This window comes from Pimephales promelas, chromosome 1 (assembly GCF_988280905.1).
Source record: "Pimephales promelas chromosome 1, fPimPro1.hap1.1, whole genome shotgun sequence".
NCBI classification, from domain to species: Eukaryota; Metazoa; Chordata; class Actinopteri; order Cypriniformes; family Leuciscidae; genus Pimephales; species Pimephales promelas.
Genome location: NC_142769.1, coordinates 2,240,901 through 2,255,302, shown reverse-complemented (window position 1 = coordinate 2,255,302; position 14,402 = coordinate 2,240,901). Strand labels below are relative to the sequence as shown.

Sequence of the window (14,402 nt, the reverse complement as noted above, 5' to 3'; positions counted from 1 at the left end):
GGGTATTTTTTTATTATTTTTTTTAATTTTTTTATTTATTTATTTTTTTGGTTATAAGGTTTTGGTTTCTTAAGATAAAAAATGAAACTGGAGAAATATTTCAATGCTTGTCAAATGTAACATGCATCATCCTCCAATAAAAATATATATATATATATATATATATATATAAAAAAGAGTGCAAAACAGACACATCCACACAAACACACTTTTATACACACACACACACACACACCAAAAAATTCTGATTATACATGTGTTTTGCATTTTTAAAATGCTTAGTTTGTCCACCAAATGGCATCCATCTCATTTCAAAAATTGCTTTTATGAGGCCTAAGCTTGACTCTAAAATGAAATACAGCTTTAAAAAAAAATATATATATATTTTTTAAAATATTTTTTCTATTACATTCAATGGGAAATTTTGTCATAATTATTGCATTAATACTAATTATAAATTTTTTTTTATTTTTGAAATTTTCTCAAAACACCAAAAAAGAAAAGGAAAAATATTATAAAAAAAACAAGTAAATAAAAAATAAAAAAACATGACAAACTTTTTAAAATATGAATCCCGCCCTTTTGGGTCCATTTGGACCCGAACACCCCGAGTGTGACTCTGAAACGAACAACCTCAGAGGGTTAATCCAGGAATCACATGCGTGCCGAACCATATGGCCTGGTCAGTACAAATCTGTTTAACCCCTAAAATCTAAAATCACACAAAACTCCCTCTCACGTAGATTGAAATACAGTAAATGTGACAATATTATACCATTATTTAAGTATTATTTCTAAGCTTATTTGAGCTGGGATGTTTTCACAGTATTATATTTGAGCATCAGCTTGTCCAAAGTCTGTTTCCTATAAAGTTTATTTCGGCACTGTTCACTGTCTGTCTGCAGTTATTGAGAACGCAATTTGTTCCAGAGAGCTGATTTATTGGTGAAACCGAGCAAATAGAGGCAGAGAGAGCAACAGATCAACTTTCTGCACTTTTCAGTATAATATGAAACTGTAACAGTGTAAGTAAATACACATAGAGTGGTGAAGCAGATCCGTCAGGATTGGGCGTAAGTGTACAACAAGACGACTCCTTACCAGTTCCACATGTGGCGCTGCACTGAGTCCAACTCCCATAAATCCACTGGAAATACGAGACAGCAGTGCCGTTGTTGGAATCGACTAGAGTGTCTCTGCTTATGGTGTACTCGTACCTCACCCCAGGATTCGACTCCTGAAAAAGCAGCTGGAGAACATTGAGGCCAGATTAAAGAGATATCCTGACACAAGAACACACAAATCACGTGAAAACACACAAATCTCAGATTTGCCCATACATTTAGATATATATTACGATGATTCTATTGCATTGTCTGTCCCTCTGTCCGAATATACTACACTTTTTAAAAGTATGCAATTTCAGAGATAGCATCTTTGGCGCGTTTATCACATTTTTACATATCTTCGTGCTGAGACCAGAGACAGTTGTTTGAATATTTTATGTGAAATCGTATTATTTTAATTGGTGCGAGATTTTTTTCATTAAAGCTACACTGTGTGATTTTTACCCCCATCTGGTGGTGAAAAGGTACATGACCATCCAGTGAATATTAGTTTCTGTTCCTCTCAATTCTGATGTCGTTTTAACTCCTATTGTGGCCAATGTAGTCAAAGATTAGCATGGCTTCCAGTTCGACCTCGTCCATGAGTGTTAACTCAAACGTAAGCCTGAATTAACGGGTATGTCCCTCTTTGGCTAATGTACTTTCAAGATGGAGGGGCAACATGGCGAACCCCTTACCCGTATGTATTTTCAATGGCGTATTATACACTCACGAGAATACTTTATTACTTGAACGAAGTAAATATACATTAATGAGCAAATATATAAGTGTTTTTAGCTAAGAATAAACTAAAAGAGTCACACAGTGTAGCTTTAATAAAGAACTTCTATCTTCTGTCTAAAACATACAGCGTCATCTTTAAAGAATGATTGACTTTAACGTACATCAGGTGACCTGTAAAAAAACTATTTCCATTGCAGTTTTGTGAAACATTCCTTTTTCAAACTACCTTCTGCGTATGTAAAAACTTTTTTTGCGATATATGGGAGTTTTTGCGAAATTTACATTTCTTATTTTCAATTTGCACAATTTGAAGGGTAATGGCTTGTACAGTTCGGTACGAGCGTCAGAACCGCGTTTTCTCACATTTTTGGGATTCCTGGTGCTGTTTTAACTCCGTTACACATATTATAAGCTTTTCAAGAGTTCTCAGCTGGTAAAAATACACACATTCATATTTAGTCCAGCGCACAGGATTCTTTTGGATGTTCGGTAAGTTCCGTCACAAAATATACGTCATAAAAGCTTTTGTTTTTATCTTTAGGTTCGACAGTGTGAACACTAAGTGAACCAGAACCATGACAACCAAACTACAAGTGTGAACACACTGAGGGTAAAACAGAAAAATGTGAGGTTGTAGGCTAGTCTCAGCCACATGGGATTTTAAAATACGGATAGTGATAAGAAGACTTTACTATGGATCCAGATTTCATTTGTCTGCCTCCTGCTGCTGTAGAAATCCCTCGTTCCCCACCCGCGCAAAGGCTTCGAGCCAAAGGTCTTAAATCACTCAGTGGGAGGAAGTCCTTTATCTAGATTGCCCCGTCTCTGCTAGACATACTAGCCTAAATCCCTCATAAACGGCGTCCTCGCTTTATTGGCACTCCAACATAAAAAAAGCATGCACATTCTCTATTAATAATCAGACTCTGTCTGCTAATGATTAATGGGGAATAAGCCTTCTATGCAGTAAGTTCAATAATCAATCCACTAAATATATTCTGCTAATTAAACAAGAACTGGAATAAAGTCATATATTAATATTTTGTTATTGAAAAAGTTCACAAAGCTAGTTCCCGCTTGATGCAAATCCATTGATTTCACTTTTCCAGTCCTGTTCAAATACAGTAGTCAACATTTGAAGTGGATCAAAAAAAGTTGTCTTAAGACAAGAAGGGGTATTGTTCAAAATTAAGGTTGATACACTTCAAAATGTTACTTTATTTACTGTTGATGGACACATTTATTTAAAAAAAACTATTTATTAAGCACTACAGTCCTGTTCCCCATATACATACTATGTACTCATGATAGTAATTGATATAACTGGCTAATAACTCAGTACTAACCCTGAAACCACTAAACCTAACCTTAAAGGAGTAGTTCCCTTTTGAAAAAACTTTTGCTAATAACTTACTCACCCCCATGTCATCCAAGATGTCCATGTCTTTCTTTCTTCAGTCGAAAAGAAATTAAGATTTTTGATGAAAACATTTCAGCATTTTTCTCCATATAATGGACTTCAATGGGAACCAAACGGTTCAAGGTCCAAAAGACAGTTTAAGTGCAAACTGTTCGAAGGGCTTTAAACGATTCCAGACTACGAATAAAGGTCTTATCAAGCGAAACAATCGCTCATTTAATAAATAACAAAGTTTAAGTTTTATAAGCTCAAATGCTCACTTTGCTCTGTACTGCGATGCACATTCGTGACTCTCCTGTTTGAACTCGTTCATCAAAATAAATGAATCTTTTTACGAGTCATTTGGTTCATTCAACGAACGAAACGAACAAACTGATTCAGAAAAAGATTCGTTCATTTTGATGTCGCGAACATGCATCGTAGTACAGAGCAAGGCGAGCATTTGAGCTTATAAAACTTAAACTTTATTTATTTATTAAATGAGCGATCGTTTCGCTTGATAAGACCCTTATTCATCGACTGGAGTCGTTTAAATCCCTTTGAACAGTTTGCACTGAAACTCTCATTTGGACCTTGAACCGTTTTTTTTTTTTAAAGTGAACTACTCTAAATGTGAGATGTTAAATTATGTTTACCATTTTAAGCCTCTATTTGAACTCTAAACCACATTTCAGGCATCAATTCACTACACTGTGACCTAGTTTAGCAGAACACTTTAGCAGGTGCTTCTGAAACCAAAACCCCCCAAACATGACATACTAGATTCTGTTTGAATGCATGGAAGTAGTACCTGAATCCACACCGGCTCCATGGTCGGCCCGGGGGAAGATATGTTTTCCAGCTGCCCGGTCCTTTCATAAGTGAATACTGTTCCTGCTCCCTTATACTCGCCATTCCACTGGATCGTCCAGCCACCGTTCAGGAAATATTTATCAGGGTCACTACTGCGTAATGCCAAGTAGTTCTCAGCCTCTGCGACTTCCTCAATACGGATGTCCCGTGCTCCTTCCGGAATAAGGCCTATGTCTACATAGCCTGGGAGACAAAAAAAACAACAACAACCTCAGCTTATTAAAACAAATTAAGTAGAAAGAAAACAAATGTGTACTGTAATATATTTATGACATGAATGCTACTTTCACAAACCGAGCCCTTCGCTGTCCTCAAAGGTCTTTCTCACTGTCTCACATGTAGATCCATTTCCATGGCAAACCCCACATTGATCCTCAACGGCATCCGAGTCGATTTCATAATCACAGCCTATGTACTGTGACACGATCATATAAAAGATAAAAAAAAAAAAACATTTAATTTTAAAAAGTGCATCCTCCATGCTGTCTGTTATAATGATTGGGTGTTCTGATTGGTTGCCAGGGTGTTGCTAAGTGGTTATTAGGTTATTCTGGATGGTACGATTCTGGAAAAATTAAGAATCATTTTTTTTGTTTAAACAGAGATCATGATTCTAAACAGGCAACGAAACAAAATAACATGTAATTTACTAGAGGTTCTGACAAAATGTTGAATGCTGCAGTCTATTTAAAATGTTTAATTGATTAATCTGACAGTCACAACTACTGGTGAAACGATGTAATTGATACAATCGTTATTTGAAGTGCAATTATGTCCAAAAAGGGATTTTCTCTGTTTTGAACGCTACTGTAGACATCAGCAGCAACACAGATCTGAATTAGATTAATCGTGCAGCTCTACTGGATGGTTGTGAATGTTTACTTACTTGCAACGTCCAAATCGTTTCAGGTTACAACTGTAACCTCTGTTCCCTAAGAACAGGGAACGAGACGCTGCGTCGATGGCGCTTTGGGGAATGCCTCCGTGTGAACCGGTGTCTGAAATGCTTATCTAATCACGACAATCCTATATCTTCAATCCTATGACATCAGTACTAGTGTGACCCGGAAGTATATAAGGGGAGAATATGTCAACATCTCATCGTCTGAAGGGACTGTCCAGCAGGCATCCCCAAAGGCATTTGGCGAAAGACGCAGTTTTTCCTGTTCTCAGGGAACAAAGGTTACAGTCGTACTTTGGGGAATGATATACCAACGCTGCTATGCTGAGGGGAGTGCATGCCAAATTATGCTGTGATAAAAACTTCAAAGATGGCAGTTTCACTGAAATGCCAAAACACTCCCCCTTACGCCGCCTTCACACTGGCAGTTGAAATCAGCTCCGATGCGGCTGCGAAACGACCGGAAGTCATTCATTTCCTATGGAGATTCGCAGACCGCATGCGAATGGGTCCGAAACGGGTCCGACCGAGTGCGGTGCGAAGAAAATCGTGTCCGTTGGTCATCCGGATGCGTTCAAAAATTTGAACTCTTGCGAAAAGCTACGGACGGTTCCTATCCGACAATTCCAGCGGAAGTTGAGCGTTGCTATGGTACTGATAAACAAACCTGAATTATTAACTTTTAATAAAATAAATATTGATTTTATAACGATAATTTGTGATGTCATTTTTTATTTTCATGACTTTCTAACGTTTATAAGGGCAGTTAATACAATTAAATTGAAGGTAGACATTGAACTATTGACCACTATATCACATTTTTTAGCCGACCTGACATGTCAACGTCCTGAGAAACTTTCCTCACGCAGCATAACCCTAATCAGAGAGATCATACAGAACTGACAGAATCAAACTTTAATCTCTCCCCCATTTTTGTTCTACCCGCGTCCGACGCTTTTCACTGTGTAGTACGACGTCCGTTGGGAACGTATTGCGTATTACGGAGCTGATTTCAACTGCCAGTGTGAAGGCAGCGTTAGGGTCACATACTGGCTGTCAGTGATAATATTTCCTACAGCCACTGCCCAAGCTATAAGCTTCAAGGAGGCCTTCAAAACAATGAAGGCCTACCGAGGCCACTCAAACTCAAAGGCTTGGAACCAACAGCTTCCATGCAAGGGATTCCTTTAGGGAATATGACCAGGGGGTCCAAAGGAGTCCCATCCAGTCACTTTCTGAGGGTGGCATGAAGTCAACCCCACATGCCACCTGGGAGGGCTGACCTGGTCTAATTTACTGACCTAGACTTGCCAACAACCCATCTTTTTCCTAAACAGATTCTCCACCAAAACTTGCCTCACTTGTTGAGGCATCCAATAGGGAAGACTGCAGATAGTGGCAGTAATGGCTCACATTTACTGACCTAGTCTTATGACCTATGCCTAACGGGCATCCTGGAGTGTAGAACTCTTTTTCTAACCCTTGCAAACGAGGGGAGTAACTCTACTCGATCCTGGATCTACACAGTGCTTCAAAGCCCCGTGGAGGCTGGGCACTCTGAAAAGGGACCCTGATAAGGGGAGCGCCTCCAGCTCTAGGGCTGATCTAACAGGGAGACCTCGTGAGAGTCCTTCGACCTTCCGACCAGACTTGGGAAGCTAAATATTCATACAGAACAATCCTCAGATAGATTCTGGAATACTATGCTCAAACCTGATCAAGTATTGACCAGGCTCTGGGCTAGAAACAGGGAGGCTTCGTGGGAGCCTGCAACGTGATACTTAATGCCTTTGCAATGCTAAGCATCCAACTCGTTGGAGAGCCGCTTTCAAGGGGACCTTTAAAGGCCCAACTACTTACATAGCTGTGTTTTCGCATTCTCTCAACATGAATGGCGATGAATGTGCACTGAATTTGGGCTCTTCCATGCCTTTTCCATCTCATTGTGTAGATCGGGCAGGAATGGAAGGCTCACGAGAGCTGGAGCTTTATGACGGGAAAGAAATCGTTCATCAAGTTACGAACGGCCTCTTCCCTCACGTGCACCTACGACAGTTGAAGCTTCACTGAAGAGCGTAACACTGAACAGCTTAACACAGGGGACGCGAGGGGACGGGTTGGAAATCCTCTTCACCCTCATTAGCCATTTCCTGCTCTCTTGGGCTGGATGTTTTTATACACAGCAGAGCACTCGCTGCTGGATCAGAGGATGTTAGTGATAATACATCCTCATCCTGCACCTCTCAAAAGTCTCTGAGGGGCGCGAGAGATTAACGGTTCACACAACCTCCTCAGCGAGCTCCCTCTGAAAAAACGATTCGATCCTGGTACAGATGTCTAACCCTCTTCCCTCGAGAAGAGAGCAGACGAGAGTGTAGCTGTCATAGTGTCACAAGCAGAATCCTCAGGAGCCCAAACAATAAACGCACAAGTTGTGTGTCATTAAGTATCAAATATCTTCGACACAGATGCACACACTTCCTGAGCATTTTTCACAAGCCATGATTACCTTTTTGAAGTTTCAGGTTGAAGCGTACAAACAAAACAGTCTCTGAAGATGAAAAGATGTTGACAGGTTCTCCAGGCTCCCCTTATATAATTCCACATCGCACTAGTAGTGATGTCATTAGCTGTCGCCGGCCAATACGATTGCCGTGATTAGATAAGCGTTTCAGACATCGGTTCATGCAGAGGCGTTCCCCAAATCGCCATCGACACAAAAGGGAACCAATTTTTGTACCAATCCAATTAGAATCCGATCATATTTAGAAAATGTAAACAGCAAAAAATAATAATAATAAATCACATGAAATCCATTTTGAGCAACTATTCATATATGGTTTGAAATCCTGACCACTCTAATCAGATTTCGTGTGGTTTATGTCTTTCTCACGCCACGTAAAATGTTAACATGCCAGACGCTGTTATAGAAAACTTGCTGAATGTTGATGCAGAAACAAGGTTGTGTTGTTTAGCCAGTCGAGCAAAAAATTACAATACAATGTTGACACGGAAAGAACACAACGGGACACACAAATCAGATCTGAACCGTTGAGATACACAGTGTGGATAGTTAATAATGTCTCCAATAAGATTCCAATCGGATACACACTATCCGGTGGACCGGGAGAATAATAGAGTCAACTTTATAGTTTTCTACACAATGTGTATCTGATATGAATAAATCACATCATCAAATTATAACAAAGGATTATTATAGGTGTGTTTCTTGCCTTGACATAAGGCATGTGTTCAGGTTTTCCAATGTTTTATCTTCTGCTAGATGACAAACGCAAGTGAAATAGCTCTCTTCAGAAGAGATTCTCTTCAAAAAATCTCCACAATTTTACTGCACTGTAAAAAATATTTTCAAGATTTGTTATCACAACATATTTTCTTTTATAATAATTTATTTAGTTGAGATAACTTATTATTTTGAGTTTCTGATGATTAAATCAATCTCCTTCATTGTATTAACTCACTTTTCCAGTTCAATCAACTTAAAATTTTTAAGGCAACCCAGGTTACTTACTTTTTTAAGTTAAACCAACAATATTTTTTACAGTGTAGTAATCACAACATATTTTCTTTTGTCAAATCAACTTAAATAATTTATTTAGTTCAGATAACATATAATTTTGAGTTTCTGATGGTTAAATCAATCTCCTTCATTGTATTAACTCACTTTTCCAGTTCAATCAACTTAAGATTTTTAAGGCAACCCAGGTTATTTACTTTTTTAAGTTAAACCAACAATATTTTTTTACAGTGTAGTAATCACCACATTTTTTCTTTTGTCAAATCAACTTAAATAATTTATTTAGTTCAGATAACATACAATTTTGAGTTTCTGATGGTTAAATGAATCTCCTTCATTGTATTAACTCACTTTTTCCAGTTCAATGAACTTAAAATTGTACTTTTTTAAGTTAAACCATCAATATTTTTTTACAGTGTGCCTATAACAGTATAATAAGGCTATGGTTGGTTCAGTGAGCTCTGTAGAAGCAAGACTGCATCAAAAACAAGCTTCCTTCTTTATTCATCATTACCATGCATGCATTTCAGCCTGGGGACGAACAAGGACTTGTTCAGATATGTTTTTGAGTTTCTCTTGTGTCATATAATTTCACAGTTGACTGATACTCAAGCTGACAGACTCTCAATGGCTTGCGAAGAAAATGACAAGTAGAAATTTACAAGGAGAGTCTGAGACTGAGCAAAGAGGTCAAAGCCATTACCAACCTTGCAAATGCCGTTCACGCATATGTCCCGTCTCTGACTGCCTTCATAACACTGCGTCCCGTCCAAGACCGTGTCTAGCATCCGCTCCGAGAACTGCTCGTTCACAGGTCTGCAGTGCAGCTCGCACGGATCAACTGAAATCACACAAACGTAGCCTTCCCGTAACATCTATTTAAAAAAAGCCTCCACAAAAACTCTTTTTATCACCCCAGTACACTACATATGAAGTGCTAGAGCTGCACCATTCAGGATAAATGAAGAATCATGATTTTCTGTAACAAGTTAAGCTAACTCATTTCATTTGAGGAATGCCTCAATTCATTTAAGTTAATTAAAAACAATAGTTATGAGTACTCTGAAATTATTTCAGTTGAGTTCACTAAAAGTAGTTATTGGAGTCAAGAAATTAAGTGATTAATTAAGTGATTGTTGGGCATTAATGATGAACATCTGAAACACAAGAAACACAAGAACTACAACTGAATTCCAACCATGATATTAGATGAAATCAACTGAAGATAAAATGTTTAAATCTCTCAAGATCTCAGCCGAGGACGGTTGAACAACTCCACAAACAGCATTACCAGCTTCACTTATTACTAACCAGTTTGACTTTTATCATTCGTCTACAGAAGTTGTTATTAGGAATGATTTAGTTGGGCTCTTGACCCCTGACTTTATAACACCAGGTTTTCCTCTGGCTGCTGTAACTGAGCGTTTATATAACACATTTGTTATGGCACAAAAGCCAAAAGAAAATTTTGTTTTGATGATGATTTATGGAAAGATGAATCATCATTTGGTGTAACGCGATATTTATTCAAATATTTATGTAACGCGATGCATATATTTTTAAGTAAAGAATGTTGCGTAGACTCAAATATTTATGTAGCGCGATGCATATATTTTTAAGTAAATAATGTTACGTGAACTCAAATATTTATGTAGTGCGATGCATATATTTTTAAGTAAAGAATGTTGTGTGAACTCAAATATTTATGTAACGTGATGCCTATATTTTTAAGTAAATAATGTTACGTGAACTCAAATATTTATGTAGTGCGATGCATATATTTTTAAGTAAAAAATGTTGCATGAACTCAAATATTTATGTAACGCGATGCATATATTTTTAAGTAAAGAATGTTGTGTGAACTCAAATATTTATGTAACGTGATGCCTATATTTTTAAGTAAAGAATGTTACACGAACTCCAATATTTATGTAACGTGATGCATATATTTTTAAGTAAAGAATGTTGCGTGAACTCAAATATTTATGTAACGTGATGCCTATATTTTTAAGTAAAGAATGTTACACGAACTCAAATATTTATGTAACGTGATGCATATATTTTTAAGTAAAGAATGTTACGTGAACTCAAATATTTATGTAACACGATGCATATATTTTTAAGTAAAGAATGTTACACAAAGTCAAATATTTATGTAACACGATGCATATATTTTTAAGTAAAGAATGTTGCGTGAACTCAAATATTTATGTAGCGCGATGCATATATTTTTAAGTAAAGAATGTTACACGAACTCAAATATTTATGTAACGTGATGCATATATATTTAAGTAAAGAATGTTACGTGAACTCAAATATTTATGTAACGTGATGCCTATATTTTTAAGTAAAGAATGTTGCGTGAACTCAAATATTTATGTAGCGTGATGCATATATTTTTAAGTAAAGAATGTTACACAAACTCAAATATTTATGTAACGTGATGCATATATTTTTAAGTAAATAATGTTACGTGAACTCAAATATTTATGTAACACGATGCATATATTTTTAAGTAAATAATGTTACGTGAACTCAAATATTTATGTAACGCGATTCATATATTTTTAAGTAAAGAATGTTGCATGAACTGAAATATTTATGTAACGCGATGCATATATTTTTAAGTAAAGAATGTTGCGTGAACTCAAATATTTAAGTACATATAACAAAGGTTTTCTTGTTAATTTTAAGTAAAATGATTCCAAGTCGGGATTACTTAAAAAGTATAATGCAAAAATGGCGCGTATATATTTTAAATAAATCCAACACATCATTTTTAGTGTGTACGCAGTGGCATAATGCTTACCTCTGTTATTCACATGCGTCCATTTATAAAACTTCCCCTTATAAGGGACTGTGTTAAAGCGGGTGCACTGAATGTATCTGAAGCTGGGCTGGTCCACAGGGCAGGGTTCACGGTTACAGGTCCGATATCTGCGCCGTTCTCCCAGACAGTATTTACCGCCATATTTGGGTCTAAAAAAAAGCATGAAACATTCAAAACGTCATTAGGTCATTCAAAATCGCTTGTTATTTGTAGAAATATTCACAAAAAAGACGCATTCTCATCCTAGGGCGTCATATAGTGACGCTTTTAAAATTTCGTCTAAAATCCAGGGCACATAGCACCCTTTAACAAACGCACAGAGCTTTGTTCGGTTATGGGTAGGTTTAGGTCTGGGGTAGTGTTAGGGTTAGACCACTAGGAGGCGCCTTCTGGCCCTAAAGGGTGCCATGTGCTGGTGTTGGATGTAGATGACATGTCAAAAGCATCAGTATATGACGCCTTGGGATGAGACCTGGCTGAAAAGACACATATAGGCTAGTCAAAGAGCTTGAAATTGGTATAAAATGTCTAGATCACCTTGTCAAAGCAGCCATTGGCTCTAAACGCAAATAAAATTGCGTATTTATCTGAATGCAATATGAAAGGTGCCCGTGCAAAACTCCCTAGCATGATTGCATGTCTGTGTTCTGGGTGGTTGTTCAAAGGAATAGTTGAACTAAAATATTTTACTTTTCTATGAAACAGAAGATGTTATTTTTGTGCATTTTTGTCACATAATGGTAGGCGTCTCAAACAAACATCTAAAAGCTTAATTCATAGATGCACATTAAACAGGGACAGGAGAAATGATCTTAACATCAAATCAAAATGTAATTTTTTTTTCTCTTAAATGGAAGATAATTGTTGTTATCTTTTTCCCACATCCTTGAAAAGTTCTTCTGAAATATGATGCAGATGTTGCACATGCTTTCCATCAATTACAACATCTTAGAGATGCATTCACATGTAGGCCACAATCTGTTTCCATCTTTAAAAACTTGCTTCGAGTGCAAACCATCTGCCAGAATAGAGAATAGCAAGCCAAATACATTGAAATCATTATACTTCACAAACTCTGAACATGTGGACCAGAGACAGTGACTTGTTTTATTAGTCTAGCAATGCTCTCCAATATTGAATGTATTCACGATTTCTCATCATCAGAACCACAGAGACACATAAAAGCCATTGAGGATGACGGAGGTTATACATGATCAATATGTATGTATAAAATGATGATATTCATAATGCATTATACATTTGTAACCAACAGTAAAATGCATTATATTAATTGCAGATTCCTTGTTACATCTAAAATTGGTTGTTTGTCATGCATTATACTTTAAAGGCATGACATAAGTACTGTTATGTATTATAGCTGTGGAGACAATACAATGCATTATTGGGCTTACCACTTTATTGTTACAGTGTCATTGTTACATGTAGTTGCTATAGTAATAATAATAACTACAATTGTGCATAATTACCAAAAAACCCAAACCTAACCCTATAGTAAGTACAGTACATGTAGTTAATTACAGTAATATTACTCAGTAACAAAGATACCTTTGAAAAAAACGGTAACCGGTATCTTTGTTACATGTTATGTGTAGTTAGTAATAATAACTATATATTATGCATAAATACATGCAACTAAACCTAATCCTAGTTGATTATTACTCTGCACTTAAATGAATAATTCGACTGCAACCCTTTATTTGATGGCGTTCTTGTTACAGTGTAATTATACATTTATAACAGTAAGTAATAAACTTAAACCTTTTGTTATTTCACTTTTTAACCTTTTTTTTTACTTCAACAACCAAGGATTCCAAGGGTCATATTTAAAATAAGACCACACTTAAAGGGATAAGGTGTCATCCAAGATGTCCATGTCTTTCATTCTTCAGTCGAAAAGAAATTAAGGTTTTTGATGAAAACATTCCAGGATTTTCTCCATATAATGGACTTCAATGGGAACCAAACGGTTCAAGGTCCAAAAGACAGTTTCAGTGCAAACTGTTCAAAGGGCTTTAAACGATTCCAGACGATGAATAAGGGTCTTATCAAGCGAAACGATCGATCATTCGAAAAATAAATAACAAAGTTTAAGTTTTATAAGCTCAAATGGCTCAACGAACGAAATGAACGAATTGACTCAGAAAAAGATTCGTTCATATTGATGAACGAGTTCGAACAGGAGAGTCACGAACGCGCATTCCAGAACAGAGCAAGGCGAGCATTTGAGCTTATACAACTTAAACTTTGTTATTATTTTTTTTTTCTGTAACCCTTTATTTGATGGCGTTCTTGTTACAGTGTAATTATACATTTATAACAGTAAGGATAATGGTGTGGTTTAGGGTTAGTTGCATATAATTATGTGTAATTATGTGTAATTACTATTGTAACTACATGTGAGAAGGACAATGCATTAAAATATGTTTATAATGCATTATATATAAAGGCTTGCAAAATAAACACACACTCAAACACTAAATATCATTTCCCTGTCAACCATAAACATGCTGGCCTTCTCTCATACAATCGATGATAAAAATAGCTACTCCCACTCGCACGTGCTTTTGTATGTGTGTCATATTTTCTTTCTTTTTTTTTCTGAAACAGGAAACTAGGAAACTCACTGTTTGTGATGGGCAGGTGTAGGGGTCGGTTTACTGTGTGTGTGTGTGTGTGGCAGGTTTAGGGGTAGGGTAAGTGTATATACAGTTTGGACAGCATAAAACCCATTACGCCTATGGAAACAAATGTGTGTGTTTTCTTCTTCTGAAACTGGAAACAGAGGAAACCAGGACACTCACACTGGGTTGGCACAGTCCCTCTGGGCATTCTGAACGCCCGTGCCGCAGGTCCTGGTGCACTCGGACCAGTCGCTCCACGAATCCCAGCCTCCATTCACGCTTTCAGGCTGGGAGCCCGCCACCACACACTCACCGTCAAAACACCACTGACGAAAACAAAAGATCTTCAGTTAGTCAGAGTACAAGGAA

General features: G+C 37.0%; 1 protein-coding gene across 3 annotated transcripts in view; it reads right to left on the bottom strand.

The window, feature by feature from the left end:
- The window catches only part of adamts7 (ADAM metallopeptidase with thrombospondin type 1 motif 7), a 73,869-nt gene that overhangs the window by 25,270 nt on the left and 34,197 nt on the right, over positions 1-14,402 (bottom strand). For all 3 annotated transcript variants that reach the window (XM_089134640.1, XM_089134662.1, XM_089134692.1), the window contains 6 exons: positions 14,214-14,359; positions 11,371-11,540; positions 9,269-9,402; positions 4,417-4,537; positions 4,061-4,305; positions 1,102-1,249 (listed from right to left, as the gene is read on the bottom strand). In XM_089134640.1, the coding sequence (XP_088990766.1) occupies positions 1,102-1,249; positions 4,061-4,305; positions 4,417-4,537; positions 9,269-9,402; positions 11,371-11,540; positions 14,214-14,359 (964 nt within the window). The remainder of the gene's footprint in view (positions 1-1,101; positions 1,250-4,060; positions 4,306-4,416; positions 4,538-9,268; positions 9,403-11,370; positions 11,541-14,213; positions 14,360-14,402) is intronic.